Source organism: Pagrus major, chromosome 2 (genome assembly GCF_040436345.1).
Source record: "Pagrus major chromosome 2, Pma_NU_1.0".
NCBI lineage: Eukaryota > Metazoa > Chordata > Actinopteri > Spariformes > Sparidae > Pagrus > Pagrus major.
This window is the reverse complement of record NC_133216.1, coordinates 8466082-8488273: the sequence shown is the minus strand read 5'-3', so window position 1 is coordinate 8488273 and position 22192 is coordinate 8466082. Positions and strand designations below refer to the sequence as shown.

Below are 22192 nucleotides of genomic sequence, written 5' to 3'. Positions count from 1 at the left end.
TTACCATGGGTCCACCTGCTCTGCTCAGGTGTAATGTTAGAGTGAGTGTCAGGTAGGCTAATGTAACATCTGTGTGGAGGCAAGGCTGAGGAAATGTGCTGCACTAAAGTCTGCTTTTTGCACCACATCAACCTTTAAGATACACCATCTAACCAGGATGCCACTGGGGAAAAAGACTCGCTCCTCTTCAGCTTCAGGGAGATTAGAAACCCAACATGTGACCAGGTAATCTGCTGTGTTGTTGCTCTGCTTACTGTCACTGTAGGACATGTTTTTGTTGAATTAGATTTCTATTCAATACCACGTTTATCTTGATTTCACACTAAGTGTTTAATGTCTTGACCGAGACTGAGGCCTTGTTTCTCTGTCATGTGTAGAACGTGTTTACTGTTGTCATGGCGCTTGAGTTGCTACCTGTGGCAGCACTGAGCAGTTACCATGAATCACAGGAAGTCAGGCCACCTGGATCACAGTGTCGTAAAAAAAGTTACCCAAAAGTCATACTTGAGTAAAATTAAAAATATTGAATTGAAATATGACTCAGATAAAAGTGAAAGTCACCCAAACAAATATGACTTAAGTCTTAAAGTTTCTGATATTACTGCACTTAAGTATCAAAAGCAATTTTCCGGGAATAAATGTTAAGTATCAAAAGTTAAACTATAAATGTAATCACATGCATGTATATACTATGTACTATGTGTCAACCAGTTATTGGCCTGGCTCAGATCGGATATTCAGCATTTTTATGATTGTCAGAATCAGTGTTTTTCTTTTCTTTTGGCTCTGATGCACCATGTAATCTGCAAAGTAAGTAGTAACTAAGGTTAGCAAATGTAATGAAGTGGAAATATAAAGTAACAGAAAGTGGAAACACTCAAATAAAGTACAAGTAACTCAAAATTGTACTCAAGTACTGTACCTGAGTTAAAGTACTTACATGCATATTCACCTTAATCGGAATTTGTTGCATTATGCTTTCCAAATTGATTGTAGTCGAACAAAAAATAGAAATGCTGTGTAATTGTTGTATTATTACTTACTAAAATCACATTTTTAATATTTATGTCACATTCCATCACAGCATTCATCATGCTTTCTGTAAGAAATATAACAATGCCGGCTACTCTGAGTCATTAGAGATAAAATAATGTCCTTCTAATATACTTTAAATGAGAGATCAAACAATATCTATGGAAATATTAGCGAAATCAAAACAATGGCAAGTGTAATGTCCCCATCCCAAGTTGTCATGCAAAAATGATCATTCCAACTACTCATGAATCATCTCACAATTGTAATATCTGTCAAAAATAATTGCAATATGATTTGTTTTTACCATATCGTGCAGGTCTAATAATAACAATACACTATCAAAACATTCAATTAAAATAACATATCAAATCCTCCAGCATCCTCTCTGACATGGGGGGTCCAGGGGAGAGGATGAGAAACAGTTCTGGGGCAGGTAAAGTCACGGATGACTTCTCAGCACTGAGACGAGAGGGTGTCAGCGAGGACAGGAAAGAGCAGCCTGAATGGCTGGTTCGAGAGCTGCTGAAACAGAACAGGAGAAGACACTCTGTCACACTCGGAGACCGGGCTCAAATCACGAAACGACAACACCACAGTATTGATTCAACTTGCAGCCTTCAGGTACGGTCTTCAAAACATCTTTTTTTCAAATCAGAGAAGGAAATGTGACCTTAATGACCCCACCTGCATCTTAAAAGGATTATTTTAGTGCCATGATAGATTGTCACCCTTTCCCAGTGGGTCTACTTTCTGCTTTTCGCCTCAAGGTGTCACTAGAGTGCCTCATTGTTACTCTTCTCAGCTTATAGACTCTTTTCAAAGTCCTGAAACTCAACTACAGCTGACGGTATCTCAGGAGCAGCAGAATGAATGAGAGCTAATGCCGAAAAATGCCATTTTAAATCAAGTTGATGATCAATTTGCTCTCAGCCTGACAGTGCATGAGGCCGAACAATCTGTCCCAGAGCTCAGGGCGGCCATGTTTCAGGCCACAGTAAAACAAACATATAGATAGACTATTTTAAAGGACCATAGTCGACTCAGATTCAAGAACTCAGGCTGACAGCGATGATGGCTGAAGTTTGTGGGATTCAGCTGAAGATGTCAGTCGCACTCCTCGTGCTGAATGTAATGACCGATGTGCCATAACAGATGAAGTGGAACAGGCTCAGGAGTTTAAAGTTATGCAGCTCTAATAAAAGGATCCGGAGAGCGGTCGAGGTTATGTGAACACTTTCAGTACTTCTATCACTCTGACTGATTAAACTATTATCTCAGCATTTCAGGAGATACCGTGGGGGAAACCTCGACCCTACTTACACCCTCCAGGCATTATGCCTGTTTATCCCTGTTATTTATTAATGATAGATCAAAGAGTGTCATGGATCGAGGACCCGTTGCTAGGAGACCGTGGCAAATTGACGAGAGCCCATTAACACGAGGGCCACGTGCGAGCATCTCGGAGACATGTCCTGGCTGGTGGTGGGTGGCCATCACGGATTGTCAGTATTACTCAGAGGTGGAGCCCTAATCATGTGTGCTGATAATTAATCAGTGTTCAGTGTTAGCACGCGCTGTTCACTCTGCTCTCTAACCTTGATTTGTATTTTTAGCACTCAGACTTTATGAACTGCCTGGTGAGTGGAATGAAAAAAAGAAAAGAAGTTTCAAGTTCAACTGGTTTAATTGTCCACGTGCTCTCTTATTATGTCTATAATCAACCTGCAACTGGCTCATGTTATGACACATTCTTTCCAATAAGATTGATGAGACGATATCGCTCGACAACCTCCAGAAACTGAAACTAGCATTTGAGGTAGTGTATAAAGTGCACCTTTTGAAAGCACGCTGACAGCCTCGATATTCATTTCTGGATGATTTGACTGTATTTTTCTTTGCAAAGGAATTTGAAACGGGTGGCTTGAGATCCATTGATGCGAAGAATTTTGGACGTGTAGTGAAGAAGTGTTTGGCTTTGCCTCAGACAGTAAGACAGTGTGACATTTCTCTTTATATCTTACTCTCGCTCAGATTCTCTCATCTGTGTCTCACTTCTTTTTCAAGCCTTTGCAATTACCTGACTCATTTACACTAAGTGTGATTATGCTTTTCTCTTTTGTTCTTTCCCAGAGCAATGCCCAGACTCAAGGGTTATTTAAGAAGATTGATTACTCAGACCGAGGAAGGATTTCATGGGTGAGATGAAATTCGTATTTGTTTCTCATGGAGCATGCAGCCTTTATATTCAGTGTAAGGAGACCTTTTCTATGCATGCTAACCAGGGATCTGCAATAAAAAAAATACATTTAAAAAAGTCAGGCCACTGTGATATATGACAGGATTATTTCCACAACTGAAATTCAATCAGGATTTGTGGAGCAAGTGTAACTGAACACGATGATTCAAGCTAAATCAGTTTTCAGCTGCCGCGTTGACTGTACACTAACACATTTGTCTTGTGCCGCCTCCAAGGTGAAGGTAATAGCTTACGCTGGTATTGACTCTTGATGCTTGACTTAATTCTTATTAGCTTTTCAGTGTTTTGTTCTTTGGCTGGATAGCTAGTCGATTTATACAGGCCGTGTGGATTGTACTGCTGCAAGCGTTGCTCTGGTTTGTTTGTAATAAAATGATTAGAGGATATTTCTAGATACATGATGTAACTCTGGAGTAGGATTTGATTTTTAACAGCAAGACTCACTTTGATTTTACAATATAACCACAATACAAGAGTATAATTTTCACAGGGGATTGGGTAGACATGTACATTTTTTAGAGTCAGTATTATTACAGAAATATGCTATAATCAGGCTGTCATATTAGCTGACTCTGCCCGGACTGTGAGCTCAGAGCACTGGAGAAGCATGGGTGTTTACTACTATCACTTCTTGAAGCGGCTAGGGGCTAGCTGGTTAGCATGCTAACTTCAAAAGATATCTCTGCAACACAATACATATACATAAAGTCAAAACATGTCATTTCTTCACACTCTGTTGAAAATTTTAGTTAATTGTTGTAATGTTTTAAACTAAAATTTGTACATATTGCACCTTAATTACATGAATCTAATAAAAAATATTAAAAAAAATGTGATTTAAATGAGGTACTAAGTTATATTACAACAATTACACAGCATGATATAACAAATCTAGGTTGATACGCATACATGTATGTAAAAATGTAGAAAATAGCAGTCATCACCTGCACACTTTTTTGTTGTCTTTTTCGTTTTCCACTTCTGAAACCAAACATTCGCACTTGCTCACACCCCATTTCCAAAAATAGATGGGAAGCTGTGTAAAACATAAATAAAAACAGAGTGTAAACCTGTACAATAACAGTTCTAACACTAAGTGATGTGATACAGGGGGACTTCTGCACACACATGCTGCAGGAATACAACGAGAGGCAGGAAACTGTAAGACGCAGGAAGCAGGTGGCTTTCACTCTGCCGGCCACTATGAAGACGTTGTCTCACGGCATTCCCATCATCAACATCCACTCCACCCATGATGGCACCATCGTCACTGTGCGGGAAGACGGGGTCGTTTGCTACTGGAGCCCTGAACTTAAACCACTGAAGACCAAACCCATGTTTGTATGTTCAAACTTTTGTGCATTTACTTGATGAATCTGGTGTCAGCCTATACTCTCCTTATTGTCAACAAATCCCACATGTAAGTCTAGCTATCAACACTTCAATACTGTCTGTGGTTTCTCTTTTTTTAATACAATAAGTAATTTCCTAAAATAACAAGCCTGGATTTGTTGGGGACTATTTTAAGCTCCTAATTAATACCCCAGGTGCCCCTGGCAGTATTTACAGCAGGAGCACGTGCACTCTATGTGACAGTGACTCAAAATAAATAACAGTGTCCATAATGTTCTTTGTAATAAAAGAACATGTCATTCAGCGCTCGCTGATGTGTTTTTAATAGTCTTTGGACCTAAATGGAGGTCTGTGGATGAGTAAAATCAGACACATTATTTGTTTGTTTGATGCTGAAGTATAGTCATCAGTGTAATGTTGTTATTGCTGTCCTAATGATAATGTGTGTTCACTGATGCACTGCTTCTAAGTCCATGTTATTTCAGGTGTGTTTTTTATGTTGCACTTTATGCTGCAAAACCAACTGCACTTAGGGGACAAATGAGTTTCTATTGCTATGCAGGCAACACTTGTCCTTGATCAATTAACTATTGGTTTGCTTCTTTTCAGTGGATTTTTTGATGATAAGAAAAGTTTGGAATATCACCAGACAGTGTGTTTACAGGTCTTGGGGGGTACTACTGCATGTGTGAAGAAATAGTATAAAGTTTTCTGTGGCTTCAGAGGAAGCTGCATGTAATCTAATAATTTGTTGCACTGTGGGTAATGTAGTCGTCAAGTTTTTAAAAAAGGAAGAAGAATGCATGATATTAAAAGTTGATATCTCTGGTTCTGCTGTATCATTTGTTTTTAAACTGCCCATGAGTCCAACAGTGTTGTAGGAGTGCAATGCTAGACCAGCCACTGTTTTTCAAAACCTGTAACCTACATTACCCACAATGCAACCTAGCCCCTGACTCACATCACTGGATGCTATTCAGCAGATTAAATGGAGCTTCCTCTGGCGCCACAAATGGCTTCATTTTTACATATACAGTAATACTCCCTGTAAAATTGCTGGAGTTACCCTTTAATATTATCCATAAGCACAAAAGGGATTAAGATGTTTGTGTTGCTTTGTCACTCCTCCATATGTAACGTAAGGACAAAGTATAAAAAATATAATTGAATTTGGTGAAGGTTTTTAACATTATTTATTTATTTTTGCAGAATGATGGTCCTGCAAACAGGAAGTCAAAGTGGGCAAGTGATTTTACTGTGATGACAGAGTACAACAAGCTGATGATCACAACAGGGTAATATGAGAAAAGTTGTTTTTTAAAAATGATCAAATTATTGATTACTCTCTTTAGTTCTAGTTTTGTTTATCGTGCATGTCTCCTTCATCTTGCAGGGACAGAGAGATCCAGCTTTATGAGCTCTCCACTCTGGATCCTTATTGCCAGATCAATGCACTGGACACAGTGCCTTTGACATTAGACTACGGGTGAGCAACAAAACTGCATGTAAACACGTCCTCCAAATGTATTGAATAAGTCAAAAACATGTGCTGGTTTGTGTGTTTCCTCTATAGCTACACTGGCCATGATAAATGCTGTATTCTGTATGGAGACACTGAGGTAAAACCTTTTGTTCGAATCTGATCCACGTATCAAACAGAAATCATTCATTACATGCCACTTGATTACCACTGAGAGAGGTTAATTATTGTGTTTGTGTTTCAGGGATGTGTGACTATCATTTTAATAGCCTCTGTCGGAGATACCCTCAGGTAATCGTGCCTTTTCTAAAGACTTGCTACACATAGTCATTCATATTCATATTCACTCTCTTCAACAATCATACACACATAATCAGGGTTATTTGAACAAGAATTGGAGGATGGCATAGCAAGGTATCATAAACACATTGTAAAGGTGTTGTTAGTATATACAATATACACTATTTTTACTAGTTCAATCATGAATATAGAAAACTCAACTGAGTCTGAGGGAGACATCAACTTTTAACAGCCAATCAGATTTTTGTACTTCCTTCTGATGTGTACTTCTGATGGGAGTCAAGGTCAAGGCTTATTTTTTTCACATTTGAAGTGAATGAAGCTTATCTGGTCCTCCAAAGATAAGATACTCTCTTGATTATATCAACAACTTATGAAATATTGAGATATTCAGAGCAGCTTAAAGAAATATGTTTTGTCATATCATATTGAGGATCAAAATCTTTGGTCTCCAGTTCAGTAAGAGTTTTTTATCTTTTATTTTCGATTTTATTATTTTTCCAGGTTGTAAAAACCTTGTCTTTGTCATGCATTGTATATTAGCTGTTCAGGTGAGTCAGTACTTCATTGATTCATTAACGTGCAGGTCATTGTATTGTTGCCGTATTGTGGCGAACACCATTGAAAAAGGTCCCTTTTGTGTTCCTCCTGCTTCATTTAAATGTAGCACTTTCACTGCATTCATGATGAAAGCACATGTATGTGTATGTGTGTACTTCAGAGTATGTCTTTGTAAGTCATGGTTATGCAGTCATTTTATCCTGCTTCTGCTGGAACAGAGTGTACGGACTCGAGTTGCATTAGCAAAGATGTGGTAGAAAATTATACCTTCTGCTTCCTATAGGTTCCGAGGCAATCATATAAATTATACGGTCGTTATGTATGTGAGGCTGTGTCTCAGAAAATGACACCAGTTTCTGCTTTGATTGTACATCTCTTCTTTTCATTTCATAGGTTGTGGAATAAATTACCAAAGATTGAAAATATACCCAGCATAGCAGTTGACAATGCAGTGCTCTCTCCGAATGTGACATTTGTCAGATGGAAGGTTCATCAGGACTGGGTGACACAGGTGACATTTTACCTCTCTATGTCTATGTATACTCACCTTATAAAGAACTATATTTAAGTTTGGCTAAGTGACAACTCACAATGTCTGCAGACACTGTGTAGCAATAAATATTCCTCCTTCACAGATAATCCTGAAATAGAGTGAGAAACTAACTCTCGTCTCAATATTTAGGCAAAATATTTTCAAAGTTTTCAAGCTGTTGTCTCCTCATCAAATGAAGAATCTTCGTCTCTTGTTATCGGTAAGTTGTGTGTCGCTTTTTATTTTTATTCGTTATTTTCTTTGCCCATCCCCGTCTTCTTCAGTTGTTTAGGAGAATGCCACACTGTTTTGCCGTGAAGCTCCAGAAATGTTTAGTGGCCTACAAAACTTAACCTGACTTTCCACCAGCATGGGAATGAGTAGATAATGACTGAATTTAAATTTTTGGGCGAACTGTTCCTTTAACTCCTTTTACTCTACGACAGTAATTAAACTTGGTGTTGAACAGCAGCAGCCTGGTAGGGAGCTGTGAAGGATGACTCTTGATGACTCATCTTTCACAAATTCACCAATCAGTGCCAGCATGTCTATGTGTGTGTGTGTGTGTGTGTGTGTGTGTGTGTGTGTGTGTGTGTGTGTGTGTGTTTGTGATCGCCCATGTCCATTTGCTGCCATGGTCATTTATTCTGATAATGACGAACCATTGCTTCAAAGGCATGTTTTGATCGATGCTCGTGGCCTTGTGATGAAGAGCTTTGTGTTTTTCCGCCTCTTGAGGTTGTGTGCTGCCTCTGACAGACGCCGAGCAGCAATTGAGTGAGATCAGAGAGGCCTGCTACGAAGGTAAGACCAAGAAGGTCCAACTGAGCTGGACTCCACAGCTCCGGGCATCATTTGACCAGACAGTTTTCAGCATCCACAAAGGCGTCAAGACGTTCGACCTCAGTCAGAAGCACAGCCTGCTGGTCACTGGAGGCATGGACAGACTCATACGCATGTGGAACCCACATTTTTCTGGGTGAGGAACCAGAACTCAGTGGGCTTTAATTTGAGACTGGTAACATCATTTTAAAAAAGCAACTACCTCTTGGTTTGTTTTCTTTTTAGGAAACCAACTGGTGTTTTGAAGGGCCATTGTGCTCCCATTGTCTACCTCTGCATCACCACAGAGGACAGTCAGATCTTCTCAGTCTCCATAGACGGCACTGCGAAAGTGATTCATGACTCGTTTTTTTATGTCTCACTTCTGGTTTTGTTTCTTCTAAATGATCCAAATGACTGTATATTCAGTGCATTAAATGTACAGTGTGTAGGATATTCGAGGCTTTAGAGGCAGTAATGGAATATAATGAATATAATTTTGTCGTCATTAATGATTTCCGTTCCTGCAACACGTTTCTCTGACCGAATGAAAAACTACATTTATGAACCGGGATGGAGTCGCTGTACAGAGTTCAGGACTGTAACACCAGAATCCATGGTTCACATCTAGTCTGTCATTAGGTTTCGGCATTAAAAACAGTTTAGTTAAGGTTAGAAAGAAGTAATTTCAGTCATATGTTGATAAAATACATTAGTGAAATTCTGACGTAATCCAACCTCCAGGTTTTGTCGACATGGAAACAAAATTTCTATTTTGAACTTGTGCGTCATGAAAAAATGGGCAAATCCTGCCACCGCACACGAATCCTTTAAATTAAATCTTGTCAGTATTTCACCAACCGCTGTGAAACTGGGTTGGTAATAGAGCACTCAGTGTGATATTTATTTTCCTTGAATAAATTATGTGACTACTTCTTCCATCACTGTTCACCTGTTCCCATTTCAGATCTGGCATATTCAAGATCAGTGTTGCCTGTTTACAGCAGAGCCCAAAGCAAGTGGGATTCATGGTGACATATATGCATGCTCATATTCCTCTGCGATGAAATCCCTGTACGTCGCGGCAGACTCTATGGCTGTGCTCTCCCAGCAGATAAGGTTGGCTGTCATGCCTTTGTGCTTTATTCATCATAGAATCCAAAGTGCTCTGAAGATATTTTGGAAATATTCCTCCACTGAGCTAATTTATGGATGATGGTTTGTGAAGTTCTGTGACTGAAGAAAGACAGATGATGATTTTGAAGACTTCCTTTTAAAGGATTAAACATCCCACTTTCACCCAAAAGATATAGAATTTACAATTTGTTCTTCTTCAGGGATGACTGTGGCTCCTTAATATTCATCTCCCTGTTACTCCTCTTGTTATCTTTCCCTCTGTAAGGCCACGTCTTCACAGCCGTCTGACTGTTTCACATAATGAGCCTGTAATGTGCTGCGGCTACAGTGAGGAGTTTCGTCAAGTTGTCAGCTGCACCGATGGATCTGTGAGTCAATTAGTCTCTTACAACGCCGTAGACACGGATGACCACCTTCACATTCCCACTGACAAATTAATACAGCATGTATAAGGACAGGAACATGACCATGACACATATCAGCTGGTAAAATGTGACTGCTTTCAGGTGGTGAAAGTCTGGGATTTTGACTCAGGGCGACAGGTTTTTGAGTTTGGTGGCACACCTGACTCATCTGTCATCACCTGCATGACTTTTGACCACAAAGGGAGGAGGTACAGCACATGAGGCAGCATGTGAAATGTTTTCTCTTTTCATCATTACATATATTTAGACACAACTTCGTCTCACTGCAGTATGTTCTTGTGTTTGCAGACTCATCACAGGTGGGACAGATGGTTGTTTAAAGATCTGGAACTTCAACAATGGTCAGTGTCTGAAGACACTTAAGAAGGGTATGTACTGTAAATGTCCATTTCTCCCTCAAAACATGACGTTTGAAATAAATAGCCAAGTCGCAGAATAAAATGAGTTTTTTTGTGGAGCTCAGAACATCTCCAGTTGTGTTTGCGGTAAGAAAAACAGATATTTTTGACGAGACGTTGGGACATCTCCAGCTGTGATTTCGGTGACAAAACCAGGAACTTAAAGCCACAACTTCAAAATCTTTATTTTTAACCCTAACTAAAGAAATGAAAAGTCGCAACATCAATAAATGTGAAATGTTGATATATCAGCGGTTTTGCAGAAATGCACATTGCCATCAATTATTCTGCTGACTGGGTTGAAATAATGTATTCTCAGTAATTGTGAAAAATCCATTTAATCTTCCTGCAGATGGTGAATGTCACGAGGTCTGTGATTGTATCTTCCTGAAAGTTCACAGGAATTTGTGAGTAATGATGTGACGTCTGGCAATTTTTTTCTGCTCAGTATACATTTGAATCCATGTTGAGTCTGTGCTATTTATGTTTGAAGCTATGTGATGTCTGTCGGCCGGGACCGGAAGATTGACATTTACTCAGTGAGTACAAAAGAGAAGACATGAGCTCTGGGTATTATTTGAGTTTCAGAAATCCCATTCCAATTATTTCTCCAGTTCCTCCATCCTTCCAAGGTAGTGCATCCATTTGCATTTGTTTACATTATTACCAGCATAAAAAAAAAGAATGATAGTTCTCGTCACATACAGTATAGCCTGCTTTGAATTTCATTAGAAATCCAGATGATTTAGAAAGGAGTGTGTACATTTTATGCTGCATGGCGGGTGTCCTCATCCTCGCCTGGTTAATAAGAATTTTAATGTGCTAATAGGATTTCCCACCAGCCATTATTTTTATAATCCGCACATAAAACAATGTTGATGTATAAAATGTCTCCTGTTTGCTGACTGTGAATCTCTGTTCTGTCAGGACATACCTGAGGACCTCCGTCGAGTCCAGAGGCCGCAGCCTTCGTGGCAGGATGATCTGGTGATTAATGAACAAAAAACTGTCTTGACAATAACTTGGAGAGAGACGACAGACCAAAATAATCAGTAGTTCAGTGAGCTCTGACTGAGAGTTTCTATTCCCCCTGTGACATTTATTTCAGGCAGACTAGATGACAGAGGTAGAAACATTGGATGGATTCCATCATTATTCTTCCATTTCTAAAAAGCACAGCTTCTGTGTTGAAAGTGACAAAAAGACAAATTGGATCTTTTTTTTGGTTGTGAACTGAATGCATGATCAAAAACACATCAGGCGAGTGCACATTTTGTTGTCGCTCTGTAGTTTTATTTACCACTTTGTTTATCTATTTATAACATCATGGTGAAAACAGATGCTCTTTTGTTGCTTCAGTTTCTTTTTTTTTCTAAAAAAATGAAATTCTGTATTTCCCAGTGGTGGAAAGTCACGTATGATAAAGTATATCATATTATGCGTGCTGTTAAGTGCTGTTTTTAAGTAAAATTTCAAGGTACTGCGAATTAACGTTTTATGTCACTAAATAGTTCTACTCCACTATTTTTCAGAGACAAATATTGTGCTTTTTACTGCACTACATTTATGTGACAGCCGTGGTTACAATAACCTGACGTGCCGTGCCAGATGGTTTGTTACACAGAACCATCTGGAAATGCTCTGCTACAAACTGTCTGGAAAAGGACGGCACTTTTAAAAAAAATACTTGGCACCATCTGTCTATTACCGTCAGGCTAACTTCAACCAATCAGATCTACAATAGGACAGCGCTGCACCACCAGTACAGCCAGTCGAGAGAAGAGTGAAAACATCTTTGTCACGAGCAAAATCCTTAAATGTCATTCTTTGCTCTTCTTTCAATGAAATACACTCTGCAGTTCGGATATAGCTGACGGTATAGCAGCACCTGCGCTAACCTCTTGAGGAGCCGCCATTAATATTTTAAATGAACAGCTGCTTCCCTCGCTGGTTGTCACACCAAAAACACACCTGTAGCTGTCGGAAGTTCCTCATAGGATGCTGACTTGGTTGAACCACTGTGTGTTCTGCCACCAGCTTGAAGCCGTGGAGCTGCGTAATGGTTACAAGCTACTCGCAGAACCAGATTAAGATTTTACATACAAAATGTGTGATCATCATTTTTAAATATAAAGCAGCCAGCAGAATATGAAATAGTTAAATTAGCTTCACACTGACTTGAATTATGTAGTGGGAGTCCATGGCCAGTGAGTCCATGCTCAGCCTCAGTCAGTGGTGCACCTGCCGGCCTCTGAATATAAAGCTTCACTGCTGCTTCTGTGTTCATATCAGATGGACACACGGAGGACACCGTAGTCTTTGGTCCTCACAATTGTTTTTGCTGACTGGCTGAAAAGAGATAGAGAGAGATGTGCAACAAAGCCTCCCTGATCTCTGCCCCACTGTGCTGCATTGCCTGCAGAAAAAATTTGAACTCAAGCAGCGAGTTACCCCAACCCCCATCTCCCTTTTGTTCTTCCTCTTTCCTTGTTCAGCTTTTCTCAGTTTAGAGGTTTTCTTTCACATATTTTGAAACGCTTTCTTTTCTTAAATGTGCTATCTTCCTGCACGCACATTGTATATACAGGATACCAAATTATATTTTATTGATTATTTTAAGTAAAGTTTTCTCTGGATGTCCTCACATCACACAGATCCCCTTTGTCTAAGTCCCGGAGCAGCCAAGCTTTGACCTGTCAGTATACCTGTAGTTTATGACAGGCTCTGCTCCTGAGCTGTCACTGAAATGATGGCACGGTTTTATCACTGACTGAGTTCAGAACACAAGGTGTGCACCAAATGCCCAAAGCACCCCCACTACTCTGTCATAAAGGGTCACATCAGTATTTTATCCCCTGCGATTTTTTCTTTGCACATAAAATGATTTCAGGATTAGTTTTGGAACAAAAGTTCAGCCACGTGATTATTTAATACTCAAAAAACTGTTTGATTATTTCAGGAGAAACGGTTCAATCCTCTGAAATGTCACAGTTTTCTAATCCGAGGCACTTCACATAGCTGCCAACACGATTGATGTTCCTGAGGGATTTCTATTTCTCATTATCGATCATCTTGTCAGAGTAGGTTTTAGATTTAATGATTTGTGAAAGAAGCCACTGGCTTGATTTGACTGCTTAATTGTTGCACTACAATATCTGTAAAATCAGGCTAAATGCAATATGTTTCAAGTGAGGCTGAGGCTGTAGTCAGGCAGAGTGATGGGTGGAGCTGAATGCTAACATCTGCATGCTAACAAGCTCACAGTGACAACTCTTATGTTGCTACCAGCGCACGCTTCGGTGAGCTCCTTGACCATCTCAGCCTGTGCTCTGACGGCACGCTGTTTTTCCAATCGTGTGTCTTTGACCTCGTCTATGTGCTTGGAAAGTGAGAGTCTGCCTTGTAAGACCCTTTGGGCTGTTATATGAGAAGTTTTTCTGCTGGAAAGCCTTTAAGACGTCAGGTGATATATAAAGATGGATAAACACAAAGATACACCAAGTTGTGTTGGATTAATTGATTTTGTTGTGCTTTTTTTTATTTTGACTGTCATGTTGGCAATCAGGGTTTGTGTCCTGTGAGTGGTTAGAGGTTTCTATTGACCTGACTTTTTATGTTTTTAGTCCCAGTGTGGTTAGGATCAGCATCAAAAATACCTGGTTAGGTTGAGGAAAATAATGACAATAATCCTTGAAAATACACATCAAACATCAGACACAGAACATTTTGTGTGACACAGGACGAAGGATGCCAGCCGGCCGAAATACCAAGTTTTTAGGAAGTCCCATGTTTAACTAAACGAAGAATTTTGTGTTTCTCCCAAAACAACAAATATCACCAATCTCAAAACAACTTGACTGTTGCAGCATGACAGCTCTAACAGCGTAACACGTACTACTAGGAAAACAATGTCTCTCTTCCATGTTAGGTTGAGAAAAAAAACCCATCATGGTCTAGGCTCAAATTTTTCGTGGGCATGAAAAACAGTCTTCTGAATTAGAGTCCTGTCCTTGTTTGACACATCCACCACCCACGACCCCTTTCCAGTGTGGAGTTGTCGCTCCTTCTACTACTTCTTTTCACTTCCTCCTCCACAGCTTTAATACCTGCTATAGCCTCGAGTGGTTGCCACCTAACAACCCACGTCAATATGGGTCGTAATGACCTGCTTGATTATACACCATCCTATTTTAGCATGTTAGCATGCTAACATTTGTTAATTAGCACTAAACACAAAGTACAGCTGAGGCTGACGGGAATGTAATTGGTTTTGCAGGTATGTGTTCATAAACTTTGGTGGTGGCGCTAGATGAAATGTCAGGAGATCACCAAAAATCAGTAGGATTTATTGTATGCGCGCAAAATTTCATGGCAATCAGTCAAATAGCTGTCAGGATATTTCAAAGTAAAAATTCATTTTCCAAAGACATATCTGCTATTTATATGATGTAGTATAACATACATCACTCAAAGCAAAACTCAACATTCAATAACCATCACAGATTATTATCAGGCAAACTCATCACCTGCAATAATGAATGCAGCCTCATGCTGTCAAAGCTGTACAATCAGTCCCCAGTAATATCACACAGTATATTCCACTTCCTTTATCTGATCTTACCTGTATAATGTGGTCACGTTACCTTTAAAGGCTAGGAATCTCTCTTTTTACACGAGCAGTAGGAGGGAAAATGGATTCTCACTAATGCTGTATGATCCATTGGAGGAGGTGACGCTGAGTCCCCCTCCATCTCTTTCATTATGGCCGGTGGTTCCACTGACCCCCAAAGAGGCCCATTAACAGAGCAGAAAGATTGAATTATACTGGCCAGTAAAAAAAGTGACCCCTTTGATTATCTACAAAGCCCTTTCTCGAAATTGTTTTCCATTAATGGCCTGCAGGAGGAAGATCAATGGGTTGCTCTATATATATTAGTCTCTTTCCTTTATCTGCTGAGCCTCGGGTTCACTCTGAATTTGTCTGTTCCTCCAGATGGTCAGTGTTGTGTTGCATCTCATAAAACATTGAAAACATGGCCCAGTTCAGCTAAATATTTCGCTTTGCCTTGGAATACAATTTATATTAAGCTGCACTAATCAGCGCCTAAGTCGAAAATGCCATCTGCTTTTTTCCGGAGTTGTGTGCAGTCTTGTTGGCAGCATCGCTCCGAGCAAAATATTCCTGTTGAGTTCAGTGAGAAATAAGCACATGAAGCACAGGATGAATTGCTTTGTCTCAGCGTGAAGTACAGAGGCAGGAGTAATGTTATGTCCGCTCGTTCAGGGGTTTGACATCAATTCAGTCGTTGATCCATAATGTGTGACACACTTGGCCAGAGTACTGTGGGCAAAATCAAGACTTCAGTGGAAACTCACACATGACTTCAGACAGCCACAGTTTCTTTTCAGTGTTTAATGAGACCCCTTAAGTTTTTGGTTAACAGACTGCTGATCTTTAAAGACGTTCACTTAGCCTGTTCTGTGAGGTGTGAAAAGTCCATGATCACTTCCCAATTGATGAGGTGACTTGAATAAAATTCCATATTTCTCTGGGCTTGAACACTGTTGCAAATACACAACAACGGTCCAGTCTTTTTTTAAAAAAAAAACATGCTGAAGTGATGGGAAATGTCTTTTTTTATGTGCAAACAAAGACAGGAATCCTTCAGAGTACCCTTGTCATGGCGGAAATGGAAGTGAAACTACTTTGGCCTGTTGAGCTGCAAATTCATCATTTATCCTGTAGTTGATAAAAGAGACTCACACTTTATCTTTCCTCAGAAAAATGGCCATAAGGAGGACATCCTTTGTGCGGCGCAGTGTCCCCCATCTCTCCTCGCCACCAGCAGCTATGATGGAGAGATAATAGTGTGGAACGTGGTTTCTGGACGTATACAGTGTCGGTTTGTCAGCCCACTTCTAGCTGAGCAGCAAAATGTTGAAGGTGATTTTGGAGCCTCAATGTAAATGATGAATGTATTCAATAAAAACTCTGATGTGATCAGATCATTGCATTTTTTTCCGTCACACAGGACTGGATGTGAGTGTCCCCTGCATCATTTTCCTGAAGAACTCCAAGTTACAGCAGTTTGCCTCGGCTACAGCTCTCCTGTCATCTGGGGTCATGGGTCAGTGTCATGAAAGCAGTAATTACAGCTCACAGTTGCACTTTACAGCTTGCAACAATGAATGTCAATGCACTGTTAATTATGTATCTTCTCTTTCAAAGGTTGTATAAATCTCTGGAGTGTGCTCAGTGGAGGAAAGTTTGTGGGCAGCTTCAAAGCCGTAAGATATTTAACTCATTTCTTGGTTTCACTTTTGGATATCAAGGGATTAGACTCTAGTTTTTCTTTACTTTCTCTTACCTTCAGACTTGCTGATTTAACAGGAAGATAATTTTGTGGTGACCTGTTTCTTTGCTAAGTTCTCGTTTTTGGACAACCAGCAGGTATTTTCCTTGTAGCCATGTAATGCAAAGCAGAGATAGGGAGGTGGGTGAACATAGCATGAAGCTGAAATAAAACATGTGCATATATAATCTTCCTAGAGAGGGCAGAAAGGATCTTTTTAGGCTATACGACTGTTAATATTTTACACACAAAGCTCTAAGAACAACACTTTTTTCTTTATCAATCCCCACTTTTCTTTTGTTATATAGCAACAATGGCTTAACAACTTTTGGACTCTTTTATCATCATGTGCTTTTATTTCTTCATTATTAGTTTCTACAATTTGTTTCCTGGCACGTTTTGCATAACATTACATATCGGATTGTTTGGAGGGGACTGTTATCTAAGGGAATGTATTAAGTCTGTCTGCAGGGAGGGTAACGTTTGCTCACCACAGGGGAGATAACTATTTGGTGTTAATGTTTGATTCTGCCTCTTTTATTCTGCTAGTTTGAGTGGAAAAGAGCCTTTGCCAAATAATGAATATGAGTTGCTGATATTTCAGTGCTATGATTGAAAATTACATTTGCACATTCAATTTTATTTTTTCATTGTGCAGTCTAGATTCCAGCAAAAGATTACAAAACTGGCTAAAGCAGACAAGACAACGTTGCTGTATGCTGCTGACCGAATTGGTTACATCTATGTTTACAACATGGCCCCTGAGATCAAGTCACCTCAAGGTTAGCTGAATTACTTCTCTTGTTATTGGCTTTCATTTAACATAAAATACAATTATGAAGAAGTACTGTCTATCAGAACATGTAAAATCACCTTAATTATGCTGTCCCTGTTTTTTTTTTCACATTCATTCAGCTGAAAACTTCTGGCGTGCCCATACCAGCAGGATCACTGGGTATGTAAATACACAGCATGCTTTGTCAATGTCAGTCACAAATTCATTGTGTTTTGAAGGAACACTACGCAGGATTTTCCATTAAAAAAAAGCCAACAACAATGTATTGGATAATCGCTCTATCACTTATGACCCGTTATAAGTGTGTGTTGGTGGCTGTATCTGGAGAGAACCTGCCTGTATTTTCTTATTTTCTTAGCATTTTGCTGTGTTCAGGGTGTTTCAGGCAGTTCAGAGTAGTCATGTGTAGCTCCCAGCCAATAAGGTCGGGGCTCTACAAAAACACAGCCAGGTTACATCACTGTCTCCATCTCTCTTATCTGCTCTTGGTCTGTGTGTCTGTTTGACTGTGGGCGGGGCTGAGCTACACACACACATACACAGGCAGAGCAGAGGCAAACAGCGGAGAGGATGAAGCGTGCACTTTGGCTGTATTCGCACAACATCTGGAGAGTTGTGCAGAGGTGTGGCTGTGTTTTTTTGTGCAGAAGTGTGTTTAGAAGCTAACTGTTGTAAAAGCCATAAAATAACATTATATTTCACTGATTCACTGCTTTGTGTTCGCTTAAGCTGCTCCCTCTCTTCATTCACTCAGCCAATAACAATGTTCAGGGTGTGAGGTTGGGACTCTACAAAAACATAGCAACCAGGTTATTTCACTGTCTCAGTCTCTCTTGTCTGCTCTCAGCACGCGTGTCTGCTTGACTGAGGGTGGGGCAGGGTTCAGTTACACAAATGCAGGCAGAGCAGAGAGGAATATTGCAGACAGGAGTAAGCATGTACCTCGTCTGTATTTGCACAACTATCTGGAGGGTTGTGCCAAGGTGAGGGCATGTTTATTATGTGTTTATCTGTGTTTACATACAGCAGGCATATATATATTCAAATTACTGGGCAACTACAGTGCAACAGAAGTAAGACTTTGGGTTGTGTCCTTAACTTTTAGCAAGTTATGTACTTAAACTCCCTGTGAGTACATCCTTACTGGAACTAATCATCCTCAGTCTGGGGCATTCTGCTGCAGTAAAACGTGGAAAAAGTGTAAAAGCGACTGTGTGTGGGAAGGTCTTACACAGACGATCAGCATAGGTGAGATGCTGCCTGGGGTGCATCTGCCATCAGACGTACAAACACAGTGGATGATTTAGAGCGTTCTGCCAGAAATGTCTTCTCTTATTTCATCTCGTCCCCTTTATTCTGGCCCAGCCTGCAGATTGTTGACAATGATCAAGTGGTACTTACTTCATCTACGGACTGCACTGTGCGCCTTTGGAGTGCACATGGAGAATTCATTGGTGAGTGTCATCATGCATCCGTCAATCTTCTCTTTCCGGACATTATTGATGTTCATGCAAATAACATTAATCTTGATCGTGGTGCAGCGATTAAGGTGGAAATGCTGTTATTCATGGGCATGTTCAATTCAGTGAGACGGTACACGTGGATGGATTAACCTTCTATGAGACTCCCCCTGACGTCCTTCCGCTCTTCATGTGTTTTGCATGTGCCCTGTCACCTTCAAGTACCTGTCAAGTACAGTGCACACAGCAAACTACATGAAAGCTTAATTACGTTTTGCTTAGAGAACCAGTAAACAACCAATACTCCCACGCTGCATCACTACCTGGCCCCGGGTTAACAATGTATTAATTACATTTTGTGAACAGCAGATTCATTTGGGAATATTCACCATGTGAGCACAATATTACTTAAATACACCTTTAAAGCAGATTCAGGAGCAGATTCAGGACATTCAGTCAGGTTGTGATGCAGGAGCTGCAAAAAGGCCATAACATTTTGGTGAAAATTATGATTTTTCTCAGTGCATTTTTGCAAACAAACTTAAATTTAAATAGTTACCACAAACCAACTGACACATAGTGAACCTGGGGCTTTCAGGAGCTTATTTTAAACAGGAAGTTCCACTGAGCCATGTCAAGAAATAGCTAACTCTGTAAAATCACACATTTTCATTTAATAGTTTGGTGATTCTACAGATTAAAAGATGGAGATATGACATATTGACTGGTAATCTGATAAATTGTCTGAAGTGCTGTCATTAGTGGCTAAGTTGCATTGTGGGTAATGTGGGTGCCAGGTTTGAAAAGCAGTCCACTGGTCTTGCATTGCACTCCTACAACACTGTTGGACAGTTTAAAAACAAATGATCAAAAGTGACTCAGCAGAACCAGAGATATCACCTTTTTTTTAATTCCACACGGTCTTCTTCCTTTTCAAAACTAGACACCTACATTACCCACAATGCAACTTAGCCACAGAGTGACATCACTGGAGGCAATTAATCAGATTTTATACTACTTTTTGTACATTGGTACTCCCCAAGACCTGTAGACACACCTTAAAACTGGTGGAGTTACCCTTTAAGCTAAGCTAACTGGCTGCTGGCTATAGCTTCACATTTACCGCACGGAGATGAAAGTGACATCAATCTTATCATCTAACTTTTGTATTTCCCAAAATGCTGAGTTATTCCTTTTAACAGCTGTCACCTTTGTCAAATGGTTGTTTCGCTTTGATGTGCATTCACTGCAAAAGTAGACAGAAAAAAAAAATGAAATCTATCTTTGTACACCTTTTTGAAAAATAGTCGCACTTGACATAATGTCAGTAAAACGTTCATGTATTGAAAAGCAATAATTTGACATTTATTCTTCAACTTTGGAGATAAGGATTTTATTTTTTCTGTGGGTCTGTAGGAGGTGTGCTGCACAGCTGCAGAGAAATGATTTCAAATGGATTCAGACATTGTGACATTTTAAGAAGCCACAGTTTTCACTGTGTCACATTCTTTCAGCACCATGTCTTGCAGTTCTGCAAAACATTAAAATGGAGATGTGGTGTTTATCCACAGGGACCTTTGGACAGTCTGAGAGCTGGAGTGTCCACATCTCCTCCTCTTGGAAACATCCTGCTGTCCCCTATGAAGTCCTGATTGATCCTCTGAGCATGCCACATCATGAAATTCTGAATTCAAAAACACAATTTTCAGAAGCCATCAATCCTGACAAGACTGGGGCAGACAGAGGGGAACTAAAGGTGAGCTGCTTTACTTCACAAATGATTGTCTGAGCTGTGTAAGGTTTGTTTTTTCTCTCTTTCTCTCCCCGCTCCAAATGTTGAACCGAACTGAACCTTGCCTGCACTTCTTGCAACATAATTGCAGTCAGAGACACACAGACGGCTGAGACTTCCTCCAACACCCGGTGATACTGACACTGAGGAAGATTAAAAAGCCCATTTTACCCAGAGGAACACAAGAGTGGGTGAGTTACAACCATTACAGCAAAGACAACTGTACACACAAATGCAATGCAAGTCTTACACCAGACTCAGCTTAAAAAGTGACACATTTATATTTCGAGTGTCCTCTCTTGCATTTTATTCTCTGTCGTGAGATTGTCAGGCATACTAACAAGGTATCGAACCACTGCGCTTTGAAAGGTTTGGATTCTGTGGAGCCACCAAGCAGCGGTGGAAGACCTGACCTCTCCCTCGCTTGTATTGATTGATCCCTTCATAAGCAGCACTGAGGAACTGGAGTCAACTGAATAAGATGAAACTGTATTGATCACAATTAGGAAACTGGGTCATGGCGACAGCAAATGCTTTAGCGACAGAGCGAGGAAAAATTAGAATAGAATAAAATATTAGTGAGAATTAGGACTGTATGTAACCCAACTTTTTTTTTCAATGAAATGGATGAATGAAAGTGTTGAAACAGAAAATGTGACCAAAACTGAACTGATTTCAGGAGCTCCCCGGGAAAGTTCACAGGATCTACAGCTGCTCGTGTTAAAAAAAAGCATCTGAGCTCCGGCTTTCCAGAGTGCTGCTGTGCAAAATTGCCCTCTTTTGCATTTTGAAGCACACACAAGTAGAAAGGCAACAGTGATAATTTTGACATAAGAGGACACTGAGAAAGAACACATTTTCATCAGTATCCAAAAGACTTTTGTGAGTAAAGCACTACAAAGAGGTTGATCTTAAATTATTACAACCAGGCAAAATATTTAAACCACGCATGTAATTATTTCTGCAGATGCTGATTTTGAGTTTGTCTTCTATTTTTATGTTAACAATGGTTCATAGGTCAATGGATCTGACTTTCCTTTCAGCTCCACACAGACATTTACAGAATCTTTAAGCTTGATGTTTTGGTTCAGTCTCACCGCTCTCATAGCATCACAGCTGTTTTCAGTGACAAAGCTCTAAAAACCTACTGCAGACTACCTGCTCAGCACCAAACAACAGACAGACAAAATTAGTGACTAGCTGGTGAACATGGTTGAGCATTTAGTGAGAAGGCAAATATTTCCCTCAGGAGTTGGTGAGTTGAAAGGAGTTGAAGTTCTCCCTCTGCTTTTAGGAATATTCATACTCACTTAAGCTGGAATTTGTCCCCAGGCACCGTGTGATGGCTGCCCACTGCTCCTCAAGGGTGACTTAAATACAGAAAACACGCTGAGTATTACTGTATGTGACAAATAAAGATTCTTCTTCTCTCAGAGTGTGATGTTACTGAGCCAGCTGTCCAGACCAGATGCTGAAAGAGAGAGAGAATAA

At 40.0% G+C, this 22192-nt stretch overlaps 1 protein-coding gene across 1 annotated transcript; it reads left to right on the top strand.

Moving 5' to 3' along the window:
- The first annotated feature begins 157 nt into the window (after window positions 1-157).
- Window positions 158-22192, top strand: wdr95 (WD40 repeat domain 95). The gene is made up of 30 exons (XM_073485425.1): window positions 158-225; window positions 1413-1456; window positions 1529-1656; window positions 2798-2851; window positions 2939-3022; window positions 3166-3231; window positions 4403-4633; window positions 5855-5940; window positions 6039-6131; window positions 6219-6264; window positions 6370-6416; window positions 7380-7497; window positions 7669-7738; window positions 8257-8497; window positions 8587-8692; window positions 9308-9459; window positions 9743-9845; window positions 9984-10090; window positions 10191-10270; window positions 10653-10707; window positions 10794-10839; window positions 11228-11287; window positions 16082-16244; window positions 16333-16428; window positions 16530-16588; window positions 17312-17435; window positions 17569-17608; window positions 18815-18903; window positions 20481-20665; window positions 22136-22192. Exons 1-30 carry the CDS (start codon window positions 158-160, stop codon window positions 22190-22192), a joined length of 2898 nt encoding a protein of 965 aa, XP_073341526.1.

Excerpts from the sequence above, each read along its gene's own strand:
- wdr95 (XM_073485425.1), top strand. The coding sequence starts at position 158 with ATGCCACTGGGGAAAAAGACTCGCTCCTCTTCAGCTTCAGGGAGATTA. Across the intron at positions 3,023-3,165 it reads GTTTGGCTTTGCCTCAGACA|AGCAATGCCCAGACTCAAGG; the intron begins GTAAGACAGTGT and ends GTTCTTTCCCAG. Across the intron at positions 20,666-22,135 it reads CAGACAGAGGGGAACTAAAG|AGTGTGATGTTACTGAGCCA; the intron begins GTGAGCTGCTTT and ends TTCTTCTCTCAG.